Genomic DNA, 17,559 nt, shown 5'->3' with positions numbered 1-17,559 from the left:
GTCATAACAAAATACCGTAAACTAGGTGGCTTGAACAACAGAATTTTATTATCTTACAGTTCTGGAAGCTAGAAGTCCAAGATCTAGGTATGCTTAAAACCCTTCCCATTACAACAAGAATAAAATCTCCTCATCATGGCCTTTCAAGATCTATTCCTACCTCTTGTACAACATCTCCCCCTATTCTCCCATAGTTCATGGGCTGCAGACATCAAGCCTTCCTTGTGTGTCTGAAATTTTCCAAGCTCATTTCTACCTCAGGAGGTTTGAACTTGCTGCTTTTGCAGGTAGAGTCACAAAACAACCTCCTTCTGGTCATTAAAGTCTCTAAGTATGACTTTGTCAAAGACCTTCCCTAACTATTTGGCTACAGTGAAATCAACCCCCTCAGTCATCCATCATATAACCCTATTTTGTCACTTCTAAGTGCTCCAAAATATCTTATTCCTTTATATATTCTTTAGTGCAGTAGAATGAAATCTCTATGAGGGCACGAATTGTCTGTCTTCCTCACCCTTGTGTTTTCATTTTTTTCAGCATGGCCTATAGCAGCCACTCATAAATATTTGTTAACTGCCTAACCAGCCCCTTCTAGATATTTCTTAGTAATAATATGTACAGTTCTTTCAGTAGTTAGGACTATTATTTGTCTGGAACTGGAAATGTCAATTCATCTACTGAAGGTCAACGATGTCTCACTGAGTCCTCCCAAATCTTAGACCACACATCAGTTCAACATTGTCATGTATTAAGCACCTGTATGTTTTATCAAATGGAAGATGAGTGTTCGGCATATTTTCTGGAGAACATCCTCTTTGAATGGAGAAATTGGAAGCAAAGGAAGCTTGAGACAGTTCTGTTTTGTCTTAGCTCTTTATTAATATTATTTGCTATAGACAGAAAATTTCCCATTTCCTTGTTCTTGCATATTGTTTCACGGAGAAGCCATTTTTATGTTTCCTACTTTTCTCCTTTTTAAACAAGCCCCTGCTCAGTCTATGACTAAGACTTTCCAGTAATTGTTACACTTTCATGCCTCTCTTCTGTGGTAGAGTTTGCAGTTGCAAAGCTCTGGGATCCTGATGCAGGCACATTCCCTTTAGCTGATTCTTCATTTTCTTATCGCAGTCACTTGTGATGGCCGCATCAGAATCTGACATTTTATTTCTCTCCTCTCTCTTGATCTGTACTTGCTCTAAGAGTCCCTGGATACAGTATCATGTCTGCCTTTTTTTTTCCTCCAAACATTCTGAAATCTGATTCTTGAATTTCTAGGATATGTATCTGACTACCCTCTTCTCTTGCTTTTTTGGACCCTGGATAACAGGATAGTTCACCTTCTGTAATTTCACCGCTGGTGACTAATTCCCCATCATGCCCAGGAGATATGTTCAGGAAATAGAAGATCTCTTCCTGCTGTCTGCCATCCTGTCACCCGCCAGTGAGCCCACCATGTGATACCCTTCTCCGTGGCCAGTACCTGATTCCTATGTAGATGCCTGTGGACCTTCCTTTTTGTTCCAGAGAAGTTTAGTAGAAAAGGTGTGGTCTAGGGGTTTAAAGGACCAGCATTCTGGTCTGTTACCATCCTTGACTACCTTTGTGACTTTAGATGAGTCTTTCATCTGCTATGAGTCACTGCTTTCTCTTCTCTGAAAAGGAATAAGAATTCCTGTTACATCTCACAGTTGGCAAGATCACTTGAAATAATGCGTATAGACATACTAGGAAAGCTATGAAATAGAGCTCATACTACTATAAATCTAGGCTGCTGGTTTATTTTGCTTATTGTATTGCCTTTTTTTTTTTGAGGGGGGGCAACATTTAAAACTGCAGATACCTTAAAAAGGATCCAGAACTCTGGCTTCCCTTGAACACTGAAAAGGTCAGGTCCTACCTGGTTTTCCAACATGACAGCAATAAGCCGGAACAGGGAAGTGGATGACCCTCCAGATGGGTAGAGCCAGTGACTTGACTCTCTGCTATGACTCCTGCCCAGTCCCCCCACATATTCAGTCTGTGATCACCCCATTCTAAAGTCTGTTCCCTGGATGTGTCGAAGAGAATGCCTTTACAAATACCAAGGGCAGAGCACAGTATTAAAAGTAAGACAGCTGGGATGCCTAGGTGGCTTAGTTGGTTCAGCATCTGTCTTTGGCTCAGGTCATGATCCCAGGATCTTGGGATGGAGTCTTTCAGCAGGGAGCCTGTGTCTTTCTCTCCCTCTGCCTGCTACTCCTCCTACTTGTGCTCTCTCTGTCTCTGTATTAAATATATATATATATTTAATACATTTAAATATATATAAATATATACATATATATATTATATATATATATATATAAATATAAAAAGTAAGAGATTTGTGAGATTTGTAGAACAGCAAATGCTATTATGTGATATTTCTTAATGCAAATTTGGTCACCTTCAAACTACCTCCAAATCAAACTGCCTCCAAATCACCACTTAGCTGTGTTATTTCTGGAGTAAGGCTTGTAAAATATGGTGATTTATATCACAGGTGTTAATTATAAATATTAATTTTCTTTCCTTAAAATGATAAATGTTGAATATATGATATTAAAGCAAAACCAGAAACGATGAAAGAAAGGGAGATTTTATACTTTTCAGAAAAGATGAAAATAGAAAATCTCTAAACCTGGCTAGCTGAAGTAAGTAAAAATATGGGATTTTTGTATCTAAACTAGGGTTCAGACTGGCAAATTGTAAGCCAAATTGACTGGATCTTATGACCAAGGGCAGTGTGCCTGTAATTTTGTATAAATTTTCCTGCATGTCATCTAAAATGTATACATAGCCAGGCTTTCTTTCTAGAGCTGATGATTGAAGAATTCTACATTGAAATCATATTATCTCAATGTTCTCTGTAAAGTGTATCCATGGCTATAGCAGTGTATAAGCATGGAGTAAATTAGACAATAAATGTGAATTTCAGACAAGGAAATGCCATGTGGAGCTAGAATCAAAGGAGAAAAGGGTCTCTTGACGTCTTTCTCAGCCATTTTCATTGTGAATGGTTGATTTTCGCTGGGCTTCCTCTCCTGCTTTGTCCCTCCCAGAGCATGAAGGGGTCTTTGCAGAAACTTCTTTAAAATGTGCCAGTTTTCTGTGCTGCTGATTTGAAGTCTGAAAGCTCAGTTTGAAAAAGTCCCCCTATGGTGAAGATTTTCAGCAGCTATACTTGTCTTTTTTCCTTTGTCCCTCAAAACTCTTTTCATTGAAAAGCCCATATGAACATAGCTTGTTCTTATGTGTTTCTCCACAGAGGGTAATATGCACTGAAATTAGACTCATGTGGCATTAATATTGCCCTAAATTTTCCTTCCCCTTTTTGCTTCCACCAAGACAGGGCTGTCTCTGACTATATTCCTGACTCATTCTTTCCGGCATATGTTTAATATGCTCATATACCATTGATACACAGTTCCCTCACTCACATTCCCATTTCTTTTTTATTTTTTTAAGATTTTATTTATTTATTTGACACAGAGAGAGAGAGATCACAAGTAAGCAGAAAGAGAGGGGGAAGCTGGCTCCCGGCCAAGCAGAGGCCCAATGCAGGACTTGATCCCAAGACTCTGAGATCATGACCTGAGCTGAAGGCAGAGGCTCAACCCACTGAGCCACCCAGGTGCCCCTCATATCCTCATTTCTAACAACAGGTTGTGGATTTCCTGGTTTTTACCAGACTTGAGGAAAAAAAAAATTAAAGAAACTTTAATTTTTTTAATTTTTAAATTTTTTCTATCACACTGAAAAAGTGGAAAAAAACAATATCCTTACTGTTTATAAAAACTATGTAAATTTCCTATGTACTCTTTGGTGTGTTTGTTTTTGGTAATGTTAATGCCATAAGGATAGTAGCTTGTGTAGCAATAAACTACTAGGTACAAGTTATAACATTTAGCAGTTTATTTCTCACTATTAGAATTAGATTAAGCACAATATAGTAAATAAGTCTGAAATTTGTTACTTCATCTTGTTACAAATAATTTGCAATATTCAACTATTTGAAATACTGCTCGTTATTTGAGCAAATGGGAATATTTGTTAGAAGCAAAATTTAGTAGCTCTGAATCAAGGTCAAGAAGCTATTAAATACGCAGAAATTTGACAGAAATTGTTGCTTGATTTCAGATGCCTTAAATAATAGAATCTCAAGTGAATATTGAATTGCTCAAATGGCCATGCACTTACTTCTGGAGACAATAAAATGGAAGGGAATACAATACAATGCAATACAATACAATAACAATAACAATACAATACAATACAATAACAATACAGTACAATACAATACAGTACAATAACAATACAATACAATACAATAACAATACAGTACAATAACAATAACAATACAATACAGTACAATACAATACAATACAATATAATAACAATACAATACAATAACAATACCAAGGGAAGAAGGGAAGGAAGGAAGGAAGGAGAAGTGAGGAAAAGGAGGAAGTGAGGGATAGAAAGAGAAAGAATGGAGGGACAGAGAGAAAAGAGAGGATTGAGGAAAAGGAAGGAAGGAAGAAAGGAAAAAAATAGAGGGGGATAGGAAGGAAGGAAGGAAAGATGGAAAGAAAGGAAGGAAGGAAAGAAAAGAGAAGAAAGACATGTTCTTTCAGTGATGGCTTTATTTAATGAAAATAATTCTGTAGTATCATCTTATAATGCTCATGAGATAGCGCTTCCTGCATTTTACTCTGATTGTTTCTTTAATTGTTCATCTTCATTCAAGTTTGTGTTGATGGAATCCTGTCTTTCTTGCTTGTTGTAATCCTTGCCCAATATTTGGCATGAAGGAGTTGCTATAAATACACACCTATCTACATGTCTATATCTAATACCTGTATCACAAAGAATGACATCAATTCCTATTTGTATAGTGCTAGAACTATTATTTTTCACAATGGCAAAAGGATAGAACGTGCGGGCCGTGTAGAGCAGTCCCTCAGTAGTGTACTCCAAGAATCCAGCAGTGCCATAAACAGGTTGAGTGCCGACCTTGGCCACTTCTTTCCTTACCTTTCTGAGAGGGTAATCTTTGCCATGCATGAGAACACAATGAAGAAAAGCATGCCAAGGTAAGGAGGAACGTGGGTGAGTTTTAATATGAGACTTTAAAAAGTCTGGATTCCTAGGCCCCAGCCCCAAACTTGCAATTGATGTGGGGTGATGCCCAGAAAATTGGTGTTTAAAAGCTTCAGCCTGGGTTGAAAAACAACTGGTTAGTGGGTCAAATCAACCTACTATAGTTGGACAAGACAAGGTCCCAAGTGGGGCCAGAGGTGGCGTGGCTCACTTACCCTACCCCTGAGGAGGGAGTATCCGCTAGGAAAGCCCCCTTAGCACTGCAGTCCTCTCCACGTCCATTCCTTTGCTCCTGGCCCACTCTGCTTGTCCAGAGTGGACTGGGACTGGGAATGGAAGAGAGGGTAGAGGGACTGATGAAGAGTAGACCTTGCCTATGTGGCGGGATTTGGCCCCTAGTACATGTTTTGAAACAACATGCATTGGGCTGTCCTTAAACAAACACTTGTTGAGAAGCCACTGCTTAGTCCCTAGGCTCTGTGAATACAGCGGTGAACAAGACCAACCAAGTCCCTGGTCTCACGGAGCTTACATTCTGGGTGCAAGGCAGAGAACAAACAGCTGTGCCAATGTCATTGATATCAGTGAGATGGAAATTAAAGCAAGGTCAAGAGTAGAGAGTGATGGGGGTGGAATAAAGCCTAGACTGGGTGGCCAAGGAGGGCGGCAGGGAAGAGGTGGTGTTTGAGCTGAGACCTCAGAGAAGAGAAGGAGTTAAGGTCAGAACCATATGGGAACAGAGAGAACAGAAAGGGGAGAGCCTCTGGGTTGGGGGTGTCCTCAGCGTATCCAAAAAGAGAAAGTCCTTGGGGTTGGAATGGAGCGGGTCATCTTAGAGGCCATGAGGAGTATATCTCAAGCGTGACTCAAAGTCCCTGGAGAATTATGAGCGGGGGGGGGGGGGGGGGGGGGGAATGGACTCAATCTAATTTTGTTTTTAAAGGGTTACTCTGCTGCCATGAGGAAAATGGGCCAGTGTGCTAAGAGTAGAAGAAAGGCCACCACCTGGGAGGCCATTGCAGTCATCCAAGTCCATGACAGTGGTTTGTATTAAGATAGATTGCGGAGGAAGGAGAAATAGCAAGATTCTGGGTATATTTGAAAGTGGAGTGGTGAAGACTTGCTGATGAACATGGTGTTGGGATAAGAGAAAGAGATGATTCAGCTCTGCCACATGGTTATAAATACTAAATATCTGTAAGATGAATTCTGAATGCTTGGAACATAGTCAAATACATGAGAAGCACTGAAAATTCTTAGCTCTTATTAAACATACGAGCGAGTGTGTCAAATGGATCATTGTGTATTTAAGTTTGTAGCTCAGTGAGGAGGGTGGAGATGCACGTTTGGGGGTTTCCAGGATTTGGTGGCATTTAAAAACCACTGGACTCCATGAGATCTTAAAGGGGATAATTAGATTCCATAATCTCATCAAGGAATAAGAAGATGGACAGAAGAGCCCTGGGCCATGTGGACATAGACTTGAGAGCAGAGGAGAAGAGGAGACAGGAGGAAAAAATGAAAGGGGGGACGCCTGGGTGGCTCAGTTGGTTAAGTGTCTGCCTTCAGCTCAGGTCATGATCCCGGGGTCCTGGATGGAGTCCCAGGGCTCCCTGCTCAGTGGGGAGTCTGTTTCTCCCTCTGCCTGCCACTCCCCCAGCTTGTGTGTGCACGCTCTCTCTGACAAATAAACGAATAAAATCTTCAAAAATATATAAAAAGAAAGAAGAGTAAAAAGTCAAGGCTAAGACATCCCTCCAAGAAGGAGCAAGTACCTCAGAGAAATGGCAAGTTTTCAAGGGAACCTTCTGAAAATTTCAAGCCAAATGCTTAAAAAGGTGACCCGCGACTTCCAGTGGTCAGTCTCAGACAGCATTGGTTTTGAACTCTCGCTGGGATTATTCTAGTCAGTGCATCTAAAAACACTTCACTCAGTTAACTTTCAGGACTCTCCATGTGCCAGAATTTCCTCTCTCTTCTTCGTGTCTTTTTATTATTTTTCCCACTCAGTGAAGCAAGCAACACTCCCCCCACCACTCCTGCCTTTCAAACTGAAACAAGTTTTATTTTCCAGAATCCCCCCATTCTAGAAGCACGAGTTTTGCTTTCCACGAGAATGCTTGTTTACGAATTGCTCAGGACCTTATAGAAAGGCCTCTAATAAATACACACGTTGGGTGTGGAAAGAGCCATTATTTACATAAATAAGGTATTTTCAAAATCACATGTAAATTTCAAAATTTAAATTTGAGTTCGAGATGCCCATAGCTCTTGAATTCAATCTTTCAGGCGAGAGAACGCTGCCGTCTGGAAAGTGGTGTTTGGCATCAACAATCTGGACCACCCGTCGACGTTCATGCAGACACGCCTGGTGAAGACCATTGTCCTGCACCCTCGCTATAGCCGAGCTGTGGTGGACTATGACATCAGCATCGTGGAGCTAAGCGAAGGCATCAATGAAACCAGCTACGTCCGGCCGGTCTGCTTGCCCAGCTCAGAGCAGGGCTTGGAACCCGATACGTACTGCTACATCACAGGCTGGGGGCACATGGGCAACAAAAGTAAGTCAGGAGCCTCGGCAGTGCTTGCCTCTCCCTTTACACCGCAATGCCACTGTGCCACCTCCCAGGCTTTGGCAACAAGTTCCGGTTTCCACTTCTAGAAGTGGAGCCACAAATGGCAAATGGGAGAGGGCAGTACTTCGTGGTACTTAGACCTGCCACACTCAGAGGCAGCCTCACAAATCCTTCTCCACGCCTCAGATTTTCTCCTTAGGGAGCCATGACCCACGCTGTTGGTCCTCCTGGCTTGAGACCGTCTTACCAGTGATTCCCACCCCGCAGGCAGAGTCCCTCGGTGGCTCTCTCGAGCACCTAGGCTATTCCAGCCCCCTGTCAAGCTGCACACATGGTCCCATTTCCTGCTCTGTGTTATGATTTGGTCTTGTCAACATCTATAATACAGCCTGAAAGTCCGTCCAGAAAGAAAACTGACTTGCTATTTGCCTATTTAAATTGATTAAATTTGGCTCCCTGGTGATTTAAACATAAAACCTAAAAACATGAAAGAATTTGTACTGTTTACTCCCAGCCCCCGTAATGGACCCCCTCATTTTGTTTGACCTATTAAAAGTGTAGAATAAGACTATAGAATAAATAAGTGTAATAGTAATTGTAATAAGTTATTATTAACATTATTAATAAAGTATAATAATAAGTGTAACAATAGTAATAAAGTATAGAATAAGACTGTAATCAATGAGATACCTTCTTTAACAGCAAGTGCTGGCTGCTCCGACTTTCTCGATTAACACCATGGCTCTCGGGAATGGTGAGGGACGTTGGTGTCCCACTATCTACCTTTGCAACTGCCAATCTGAAGCACAAATTTTTTGTTCCTTAAAATTTAGTCAGATAAGTTTTGGTAAGTTGAGTTTCTTTTCTACATAATCAATTGACAACAAAGAAAAAGCCGAGAAACAGGTGAGTCAGTGACTTCCGAAGCGCTCCCATGGAAGACCTTCGAAGGCAGACGTCACCATTCCTGTAGACCTCGGTTTTTCAAAGCTATAATTAGTAATGTGGTGTGATATAACAGCAGAATATACTCTATATCACCCTTCCTTGTATTGTTTCTATAATATCTGCATCAGACTCAGAACAGTCATGTAGCATCATACATACCACACATACAGTGCAGCGTCAAGGGTGGGGGTCCAAATTCAGTGAAAAAGGTCCCAATTGACCCTGAATTCCTAGCTTACCATAAAGTGGAAAAAAATAATAGCAACTGTCTAATTCACAGAATTATTGTAACGATTTAAGACCGTTGGCCCAGAAAACGCTGAGTGCACGTCCAGACCTACCACTAGTACCCAATAAACATTAGTGATGGTTCCTATTACCATTCTTTTGACAACTCTCCAAAACTGTTTCCATCATATTGATTTTCCAGACGTGCTCCTTTCTTCCCATAAAATACTCTGTATGTAATATAGACTGCTTCACCATCACTATCTAAAAGGGGAATGATGTGTATAATTTGTAGGTCTCAACAACAAAAGATTATGCTTCAGGAAACCCATCATTATTCCGTGAGAACTTAGAAACAGAATTTGTGTGTTCCCTCTGTTGATAGCAAGGGATGGCTTTGTTCCTTTCAACATCTTTCTATCATCCCTTCAAGAATTACAGCTTCTGGGGCACCTGGGTGGCTCAGTGGGTTAAAGCCTCTGCCTTTGGCTCAGGTCGTGATCTCAGGGTCCTGGGATTAAGCCCCTCATCGGGCTCTCTGCTCAGTGAGGAGCCTGTTTCCCTCTATCTCTTTGCCTGCCTCTCTGCCTACTTGTGATCTCTCTGTCAAATAAATAAATAAAATCTTAGGGGAAAAAAAAAAGAATTACAGATTCTTACCACTGGTAATGGCCATGGTAACATGGTGAGACACAGTCTTTAAACCTAAGATAGAGTTCACCTTTCCCTGTTAGACCCGATGGGCGAGCTGGGCTAACCCCCTATCTAGGGCAGGACCCTGGCTTGATTTTTTTCTTTTCATCATGTAGCTGTTGTTCTTGTTGAAGCATATTTTAAGAGGGGAAAAGCAGGAGCCACGTTACCTAACCAAGGTATTGATGCCATCTGTGCCTCAGTTTCTCGTTAATAAAATAAAGGTGTTTGACTAGATGACCACTGTCAACACTTCTCATTGAAAATTCTGATGCCAAACAAGCCCTGTCTTTGGAATGGCATTTTAAGTAAATATGGTTCTCTGGGTATACAGAGGTAATCATTTCCTGTACAGCTTAGCCTCAGTTTTGAGTCAGATTGCCCTCTTAGATCTTTCGTTTCTTTTTCTTTTTTAAAACCCCAGTGCCTTTTAAGCTGCAAGAGGGAGAGGTCCGCATCATCTCCCTGGAGCAGTGCCAGTCCTACTTCGACATGAAGACCATCACCGCGCGGATGATATGCGCCGGCTACGAGTCTGGTACCGTGGACTCGTGCATGGTAAATTGCTCTGCGCGTCGCGAGGACAGTCAGTTCTGCGGTCGCGTCAGTGGGGGCCCTAGAAACTCATTATTATTCACATGCCACCCTTCGGGAATAGTTTTCAGAGACTGCTTATTACCTGAGGTTTAATTATTCACAGTCTGTGCTCTCTCCGGTGCCCGAGCAACCCCCTCACTGCCTCCGTGCCCTTCGCTCCGGTTGCCTTCGGCTCTCTTGCCTGCCGCCTGGGACCAGCATCCCATCAGGGGGATGGCAGTAAAGCCCACACACACATCCCAACTTCCAGGGTGTGTGACAGAATGACCTTTGTCTCTGGAGTCGATCGCACTGGTGTTGCCTGGGCCTGCCTCTGATGGCCAGCATGTCCTGAGCGATCACCGCACAGGACCTTTCAACACCCAGGGTTTCCGGTCACAGTGGTTTGCTGAGCGTGCTACCTTCCAAAGCAGGGAGGCGTTTTAATTTTTACCCAATAAATGCTCATTGACTATTGGACTGGCTCCCAGGGGAGAATAAAAAGGTACAAGTGCTCAAAGAAGCTTACTTTTTTTCCCCCATTTTTTAATCTTAATTCCAGTGTACTTAAATACAATGTGATGCTAGTTTCAGGGGTACAGCAGAGTGATTCCACACTTCCATGGGTCACCCTGTGCTCGTCATGGCATGTGCGCTTCTTAGTCCCCATCTCGGATCACACCCATCCCCCACCCACCTCCCCTGCGATAACCAGCGGTTTGTTCTCTACCACTATGAGTCTGTTTCTTGGCTTGTCTCTCTTTTTCTCCTCTATGTTCATCTGTTTGTTTCTTAGATTTCACATATGAGTGAAATCATACAGTATTTGTCTTTCTCTGACTTTGCTTAGCATACTGCCCTCTAGCCCCGTCCATATCATTGCACATGGCAAGACTGCCTTCTTTCTTTCTACCACATCTTCTTTATCCATTCTCTCAGTGGAATGGACAGTTGGGCTGTTTCCACAGTTTTGCTATTGTAGATAATGCTGCGGTAAACCCAGGGATGCACCTGTCCCTTTGAAGGAGTGTTTTTGTATTCTTTGGGTAAATATCCACTAGTGCGATTACCGGATCATAGCGTGGTTCTGTTTTTAACTTTTTGAAGAACTGCCATACTGCTTTCCACAGTGGTTGTACCAGTTCACATTCCCACCAACAGGGCAAGAGGGCAGCTTTGTCTCCACATCCTCACTAATACTTGCTTGAGTTTTTGATGTTGGCTACTCTGACAGGTGGAAGGTGGTATCCTGGTGTAGTTTTAATCTGCATTTTCCTGATGATGAGTGATGTTGAACATCTTTTTTGTGTGTCTGTGGGCCATCTGGGTATCTTCTTTGGAGAAACATCTGTTCATGTCTTTTGCCCATTTGTTGATTGGACTATTTGTTTTCAGGGTGTTGAATTGTAGAAGTTCCTTATCAATTTTAGAAACTAACCCTTTATCAGAATGTCATTTAAAAATACCTTCTCCCATTCCATAGGCTTTTAGTTTTGTTGATGATTTCCTTCACTGTGCAGAAGCTTTTGATTTGATGTAGTCCCAATAGTTTATTTTTGCTTTTATTTCCTTTGCCTCAGGAGACATATCTAGAAAATATTGCTATGGCCGATATCAGAGAGACTACTGCCTGTTCTCTCTCATAGGACTTTTTATGGTTTCAGGTATCATATTTAGGACTTTAAAATTTTTTAGTTTATTTTTGTGTATGATATAAAAAGGTGGTCCGGTTTCATTCTTTAGTGTATAGCTGACTAGTTTTCCCAGCACTGTTGAAGGGACTTTTTCCCATTGGATATTCTTTCCTGCTTTGTCGAAAAGTAATGAACCATATAATTATGGGTTCATTTCTGGGTTTTCTTTTTTTTTTTTTTAAGATTTTAAAGGTTTTTATTTATTTATTTGACAGACAGAGATCACAAGTAGACAGAGAGGCAGGCAGAGAGAGAGAGGAGGAAGCAGGCTTCCCGCTAAGCAGAGAGCCCAATGCAGGGCTCCATCCTAGAACCCTGGGATCATGACCTGAGCTAAAGGCAGAGGCTTTAAACCACTGAGCCACCCAGGTGCCCCTTGGGTTTTCTGTTCTGTTCCATTGATTTTTGTGTCTATTTTTGTACCAGTATCATACTGTTTTGATTACTACAGTGTTGCAATATAATTTGAAGACTGAAATTCTGATACCTCTTGGCTGTTTGGGGTCTTTGTGGTTCCATATAAATTTTAGGATTGTTTGTTCGAGTTCTGTGAAAAATGCTATTGGTATTTTGATAGGGATTGCATTAAATGCATAGACTGCTTTGATAGCATAGACATTTTAACAATATTTGTTCTTCCAATCCATGAGCATGGAATGTCTTTCCATTTCTTTGTGTCATCTCCGAATTCCTTCATCAGTGTTTTATAGTTTTCAGAGTACAAGTCTTTCATCACTTTGGTGAAAAAACAATTCCTGTAAATGGACTTTTTTTTCTTAATTTCTTTTTCTGCTTTAAAGAAGCTTATACAGAGTGGGGAAGGCAGTTATTATATGCCCCGGCTAGGAAACACTTTAGTTACTACACTGTTGTGGTGTAGATCAGATCGTCCCTCGTATTTTTGAATTGAAGAAGAGTTTGACAATGTTATTACTGCTAACACAATAAAAGAACACTTTTGGTAGCCTGTTTTAGAATGGGCAAATCAGAGGACCGGAAATGGCCCAGTGGTGATTCCTTCGTTGTCGTGGCAAACAGGGAGGCCAGCAGATCGCTTGGTGTTTCGCCAAGGTCGCAGTCTCTTCTGCCTCCTGGCCATGAATCAATTGAGGTGGGCTGCCTTCAGGCAAGAGGCCCAGGTCTGATTTCCCAAGCCAAACACACCAAAAAAACAAACAAACAAACAAACAAACAAACAAAAAAACAAAAAAGAAAAAAAGAAAGTGTTTGGGAAGGCAGCATGATATGGGGCTTGGGACATAGGATTTGCAGCCTGAAACTTTTGGCTTGAATCCCATCTCTGCCTGTAAGAACAACTTGACCTGGAGAAGTTATCTAACCTCTCTGGCATCACAAGCTGGGGCTGATTCTAATTTTCGGGGTGCTTTGAGGATTACCTGATCACCTACCTCATGCAGGCAAAAGCCCATCTTTCACTTCCACACGTATGATGTCTGACACGCTCACTCAGTGAACAGTAGCTGTATAATTTGCACTGATCAGTTAGTGCTTGTCGTGTTCCAGTGCTAAGAACCCATTTAAGCCTTATCAGCCGTTCCTGTGGCAGTGTTACTGTTTTTGCTGTTTTAGAAATCAAGAAAACAAGGGAGCTGAGGGGTTAAGTCGTTTTCCCCATCTTGGCCCGCACGAAGGTGGTAGAGTGAGGCTATGAGCTCAGAAAGTCTGGCTTCAGAGTCCAAGTGCTCGACCGCCACACTCTCCTGGGAACAATGATCCGTGTGCGTACCTTTCTCCCTGTCCCCAGAAAGGTTTGGAGTTGTGCCCCAGACTGCTGCCTCTTCATCTCTTGTCAATTGCTAAAGGGAAGAGAGGAGACTCTTTGAAAGAGAATTGAAGTCCAAGCACAGGCAGGCTCATGTCATGTCCAGTAGGAGCTAGGTCCAGCCAGCCTCGGCAGTCGTGGGAATTCAACGCTGCGGTGGTCTTCAGTGCATACCAGGTAGTCTCCAGTACATCCCCACGGAGAAAACAAAACAAGTCCTCCAAAGCTCCTTTTGATCAGGTCCGGAGCAAGATTATTCACAGAACCTCTCATTATCTTCCTCCCTGGCATCCATAGGATACTCTGGAAGCTGTGGACCCTTCTGTTAAGGTCTAGAAATCATGTTAAAATCTAGAAATCATGGGGATCAATACTGAAGCCAAGCCTAAACTTTGGCCGAAAGCCCAATATTGCGAAAAGGGGACCGAAAAAGAGCGAAATGTGCCCTTTCCTGTATTCTTCCTTGCATTCAAATTGCTTCTTCCTCCCCTTTTTCACCTGACAAATGTCTTTTTGTCTCATGAGGCCTTGCTCAAAACCCACACCTTGGGAAGCTACTTTTCGCTCCCCCTCCAGCAGGCCGTAATCCCTCATTCCTCTGACGACTCCTTCGTGTACTGGCCCTTGGACCTGGCTTTCAAGTAGAGTTATGCGTCTTACCCAAGCAGACTTTTGGCCACTCAGGGACAAAAAATCCTGTCTCCTTCATCTTCATAAATCCTACACAGACTCTGGCAAAGAGTAAATGCCAAGCAATTATTTGGCTTAAATCTTAATCTGGAAGTATAGAGATGCTGACCTGTACACGTCCTGTTTTATTTTGTTTTGTTTTGAAGTGCTAATTACATTTATTTTTATTGACAGTGTCTCTCAGTATATGGAATTCCCCAGTCACCATGTGCCCCTTTCCCATTCTCCTCTCTGAAGAGCCTTTTTTTTTTTTTTTTTTGAAGAGCCTCTTTTTTGAGAGGCAACATAGGTCCCATTTGAATCACTCTCTGGCATAATAAACAGCTCAACGTCAGTCAGCCTCTTAGCAGTCCTTTTATAGGAGGGGAGGTGAAAAATCGTGCAATAGGTCTAATAAAATGTTTTTAGTAAATTTTGCTTTAAAAAACTCAACTAGGCTTTCAGGCACTCATTTAACCCCTTGTGAGGACCATCATTATTTAGGCTTACGGCGTTGGTCAGCCATACACGTAAAGACGGCTGTTTCCACAGAGGCACACAGCACAGTCAAACATCTTATTTTGCTCGAATAGCGGTGGTATCTGCTCACACTTCTGAGAGGAGAGCCCAGTAGTTACAGAGTCAGAGTCACGGTCATGGACCGCGTGGGTCTAATTCGAACTCTGCGCACAAACAGGGTACACACCTGTGCCGCAGTCTCATCACACGGATATTGTAATAATTCTTAGCAACTCATAGGGATCTCCTGAGCAGTAAATGAGTAAATCCAAGGGAAAGTGTTTAGAGGAGCATCGATAAACCTAATCAGCATTTTTCTCCAACATGACCAGGGGGACAAGACCAGCTATGGACTTCCAAGTTTGACATCCTTACAGGGCAGGAGTCTGTGTAAATTCCCACCATGAATTCATATACTTACTTCTTTATTTTCTAGGCTATTGATCCCTCTCTTTTGAGGCCATGCAGAACACACCTAATCTCTGATCTTTTCAGATGTAGCCAGTATTCGTGCTTAGAAAGCTGAAGGGTCTCACTGCTAATCCTATGTGGGTGAAAGAACAGTCCGCCTAAAGTGTCAAGAATGAAAATCTCCGTGCACATGAGATAGAACAGAGGCGACAAAGAGAATACTTTGCTGTAAATAATCCGATGTGCTCTTTAACACTCATGTGCACTAACTGAAAAAAAAAATCCTAAGAACTATTAAGAAACAGCAAGTTGCCAGTGTCTTTCACTAAATGCACTCATTCACAAAACAAGAATCTTGAAAACAAAGTTATTCTGGAATATTTTTCTAGTACTATTGTGCAGAGAAAAGAAAATCTTTGATTTGAATGTTCCATTTTGGGTACTTGCAACATTTATAAAGTGGCGGGCGCAGTTAGAAGAATGAGATCAATTAGGAGAGAATTTTTTCTGATACACTAAATTTAAAGAAAAATTATGACCTATTTTGACAAGCACAGGAAATGGCTGAGAAGTCTGATTTCATGGAAATAAGAATGTAGTCCTTTTTCAAGGGACCCCCATTCTTTTAAAGATCGGGGTTTAAAATGTGCATTTGAAAGTCCATCTATGTAGTGCAAAGCCTACTCCCTCCAGTTGGCAACGAAAACTTTTGCCAAGAACTTTTAGCCAAGAAGTTGGCTAAGCTGGGTTTGGTTTCATTGTATCCTAGGCGGGCTCTAACATACCAGTGACTAATGTCCACTGCTGTTCATTACAGGGTGACAGCGGTGGGCCCCTTGTTTGCGAGCAGCCTGGAGGACAGTGGACATTATTTGGTTTAACGTCGTGGGGCTCCATCTGCTTTTCCAAAGTCCTGGGGCCTGGAGTTTATAGCAATGTGTCCTACTTCGTCGAATGGATTGAAAGACAAATATACATCCGTACCTTTCTCCTGAACTAATTCCAAAGATGATGCGAGACTTTTGCCAGCTGCACTCAAAGAAAATGGCCTTGTCGACTGTGGAGAGCTTCCTGCAGAGAGCTGTCCAGAAGCACTTTTCACGGACAGGGATGCTCAGCAGTACACTGCAAATGTTCATGTTTGTTTTGATCTAATTTTATTCAGTTTTTTCAACTTCAGTTTTCTCTTGCTTCAAGTTTAATGACAGTCTTTAAAAAAAAAAAAGCAAAGCAGATTTGTTCTTTTGCCAAGCCTAATCTTGACCATAGCACAAAATAATCAGCTCTGGAATAAGGCAGGTGGTAGGGTAGAAGGTTCTAGAAAATTCTCTTTATTCCAGTGATAAAGAGGACATCGAGATCCAGGCTGACTAATCTTTGCCAGCTTTTGTTTCTCAAGCACAACAGCATAGTGGCAAATTTCAATATTAATATTGGAGACTTGCTTCTGATTAAGAGCCAAGACAATTTAAATGCTTAAATTATTTACTATTACTCAAGTCTGCATAGTTCTGAAACCCTATGAAAGACAGTCTGAGGTAGAAGACAAGCAGCATCTATTTAGGTGGCTAAAATGGTAAGACATACTGAACACAACACTGCTTAGATACCAGCACTAGCATTTAAGATGACAGGACTGCACGTTCTGAACTTAACTCAAGGATGTAACTTTACAGAGGAGTCTTTGTAGAACCTTCCCTAGAGCTGGGATTCCTTCAGCGTCTATCAGTTGGCTGACTGAGACCTCAGTAGCTAGAATATTCCTGGGAAGCATTTTGTTTCACCTGTGTGACAATGAATGGAGATTGAACTTTGCCAAAGGAGAACTTAGTTTAGTCTGGAGAGATTCAGTTTTTGAAAACAAAAATTAAATTGCACCCAACCTCCAATTCAGTATTTTCCAACTTTCCTGTGTTCGCCCATAATGATAAAGTCACGGAAATGCCTCTCAAAGCGCAGTTCAAGCTGGCATGGAGTAAAACATTTTCTAATTTGCCTTGAAATGTGTTTAATATCTGATGTTCTCACATGCTTTTAAGCACTAGGCCACTTTATGCCCATCAATTTCCAAAGTAACTAGTGGTTAAAAGTATTTTCCTTCCCACTAAAAAGCTTCAAAATATAAATTGTCGCACATAAGTAATTTAGTTAGGCATCCATTTTGCAACATCTAAATGCCTTGGGAACAGGAGGATTCCCCACTAAACTTCACCAGCACCCCGGACTGCCTCAGCATCCCACACAGAGACTTAACTGCGATTTTATACCTGTGTTTTTGTACTCTTTTCTATGTTTGCACATATTTCAAATTCGAGAAGTTGCCTTGACACTTCCCATGTTA

The 17,559-nt window shown here is 41.7% G+C and overlaps 1 protein-coding gene across 4 annotated transcripts in view; it reads left to right on the top strand.

Moving 5' to 3' along the window:
* The window catches only part of CORIN (corin, serine peptidase), a 249,441-nt gene extending 232,998 nt beyond the window's left edge, over window positions 1–16,443 (top strand). For 3 of the 4 annotated variants that reach the window (XM_032334231.1, XM_032334230.1, XM_032334229.1), the window contains 3 exons: window positions 7,411–7,682; window positions 9,991–10,124; window positions 16,036–16,443. In XM_032334231.1, the coding sequence (XP_032190122.1) occupies window positions 7,411–7,682; window positions 9,991–10,124; window positions 16,036–16,218 (589 nt within the window). In that variant the 3' untranslated portion in view covers window positions 16,219–16,443. The remainder of the gene's footprint in view (window positions 1–7,410; window positions 7,683–9,990; window positions 10,125–16,035) is intronic. The other variant, XM_032334232.1, reaches the window with a different exon arrangement.
* Window positions 16,444–17,559: the final 1,116 nt, after the last annotated feature.

The sequence above is a fragment of the Mustela erminea genome, chromosome 2 (assembly GCF_009829155.1).
Source record: "Mustela erminea isolate mMusErm1 chromosome 2, mMusErm1.Pri, whole genome shotgun sequence".
NCBI lineage: Eukaryota > Metazoa > Chordata > Mammalia > Carnivora > Mustelidae > Mustela > Mustela erminea.
This window is presented reverse-complemented; position numbering and strand designations above follow the sequence as displayed.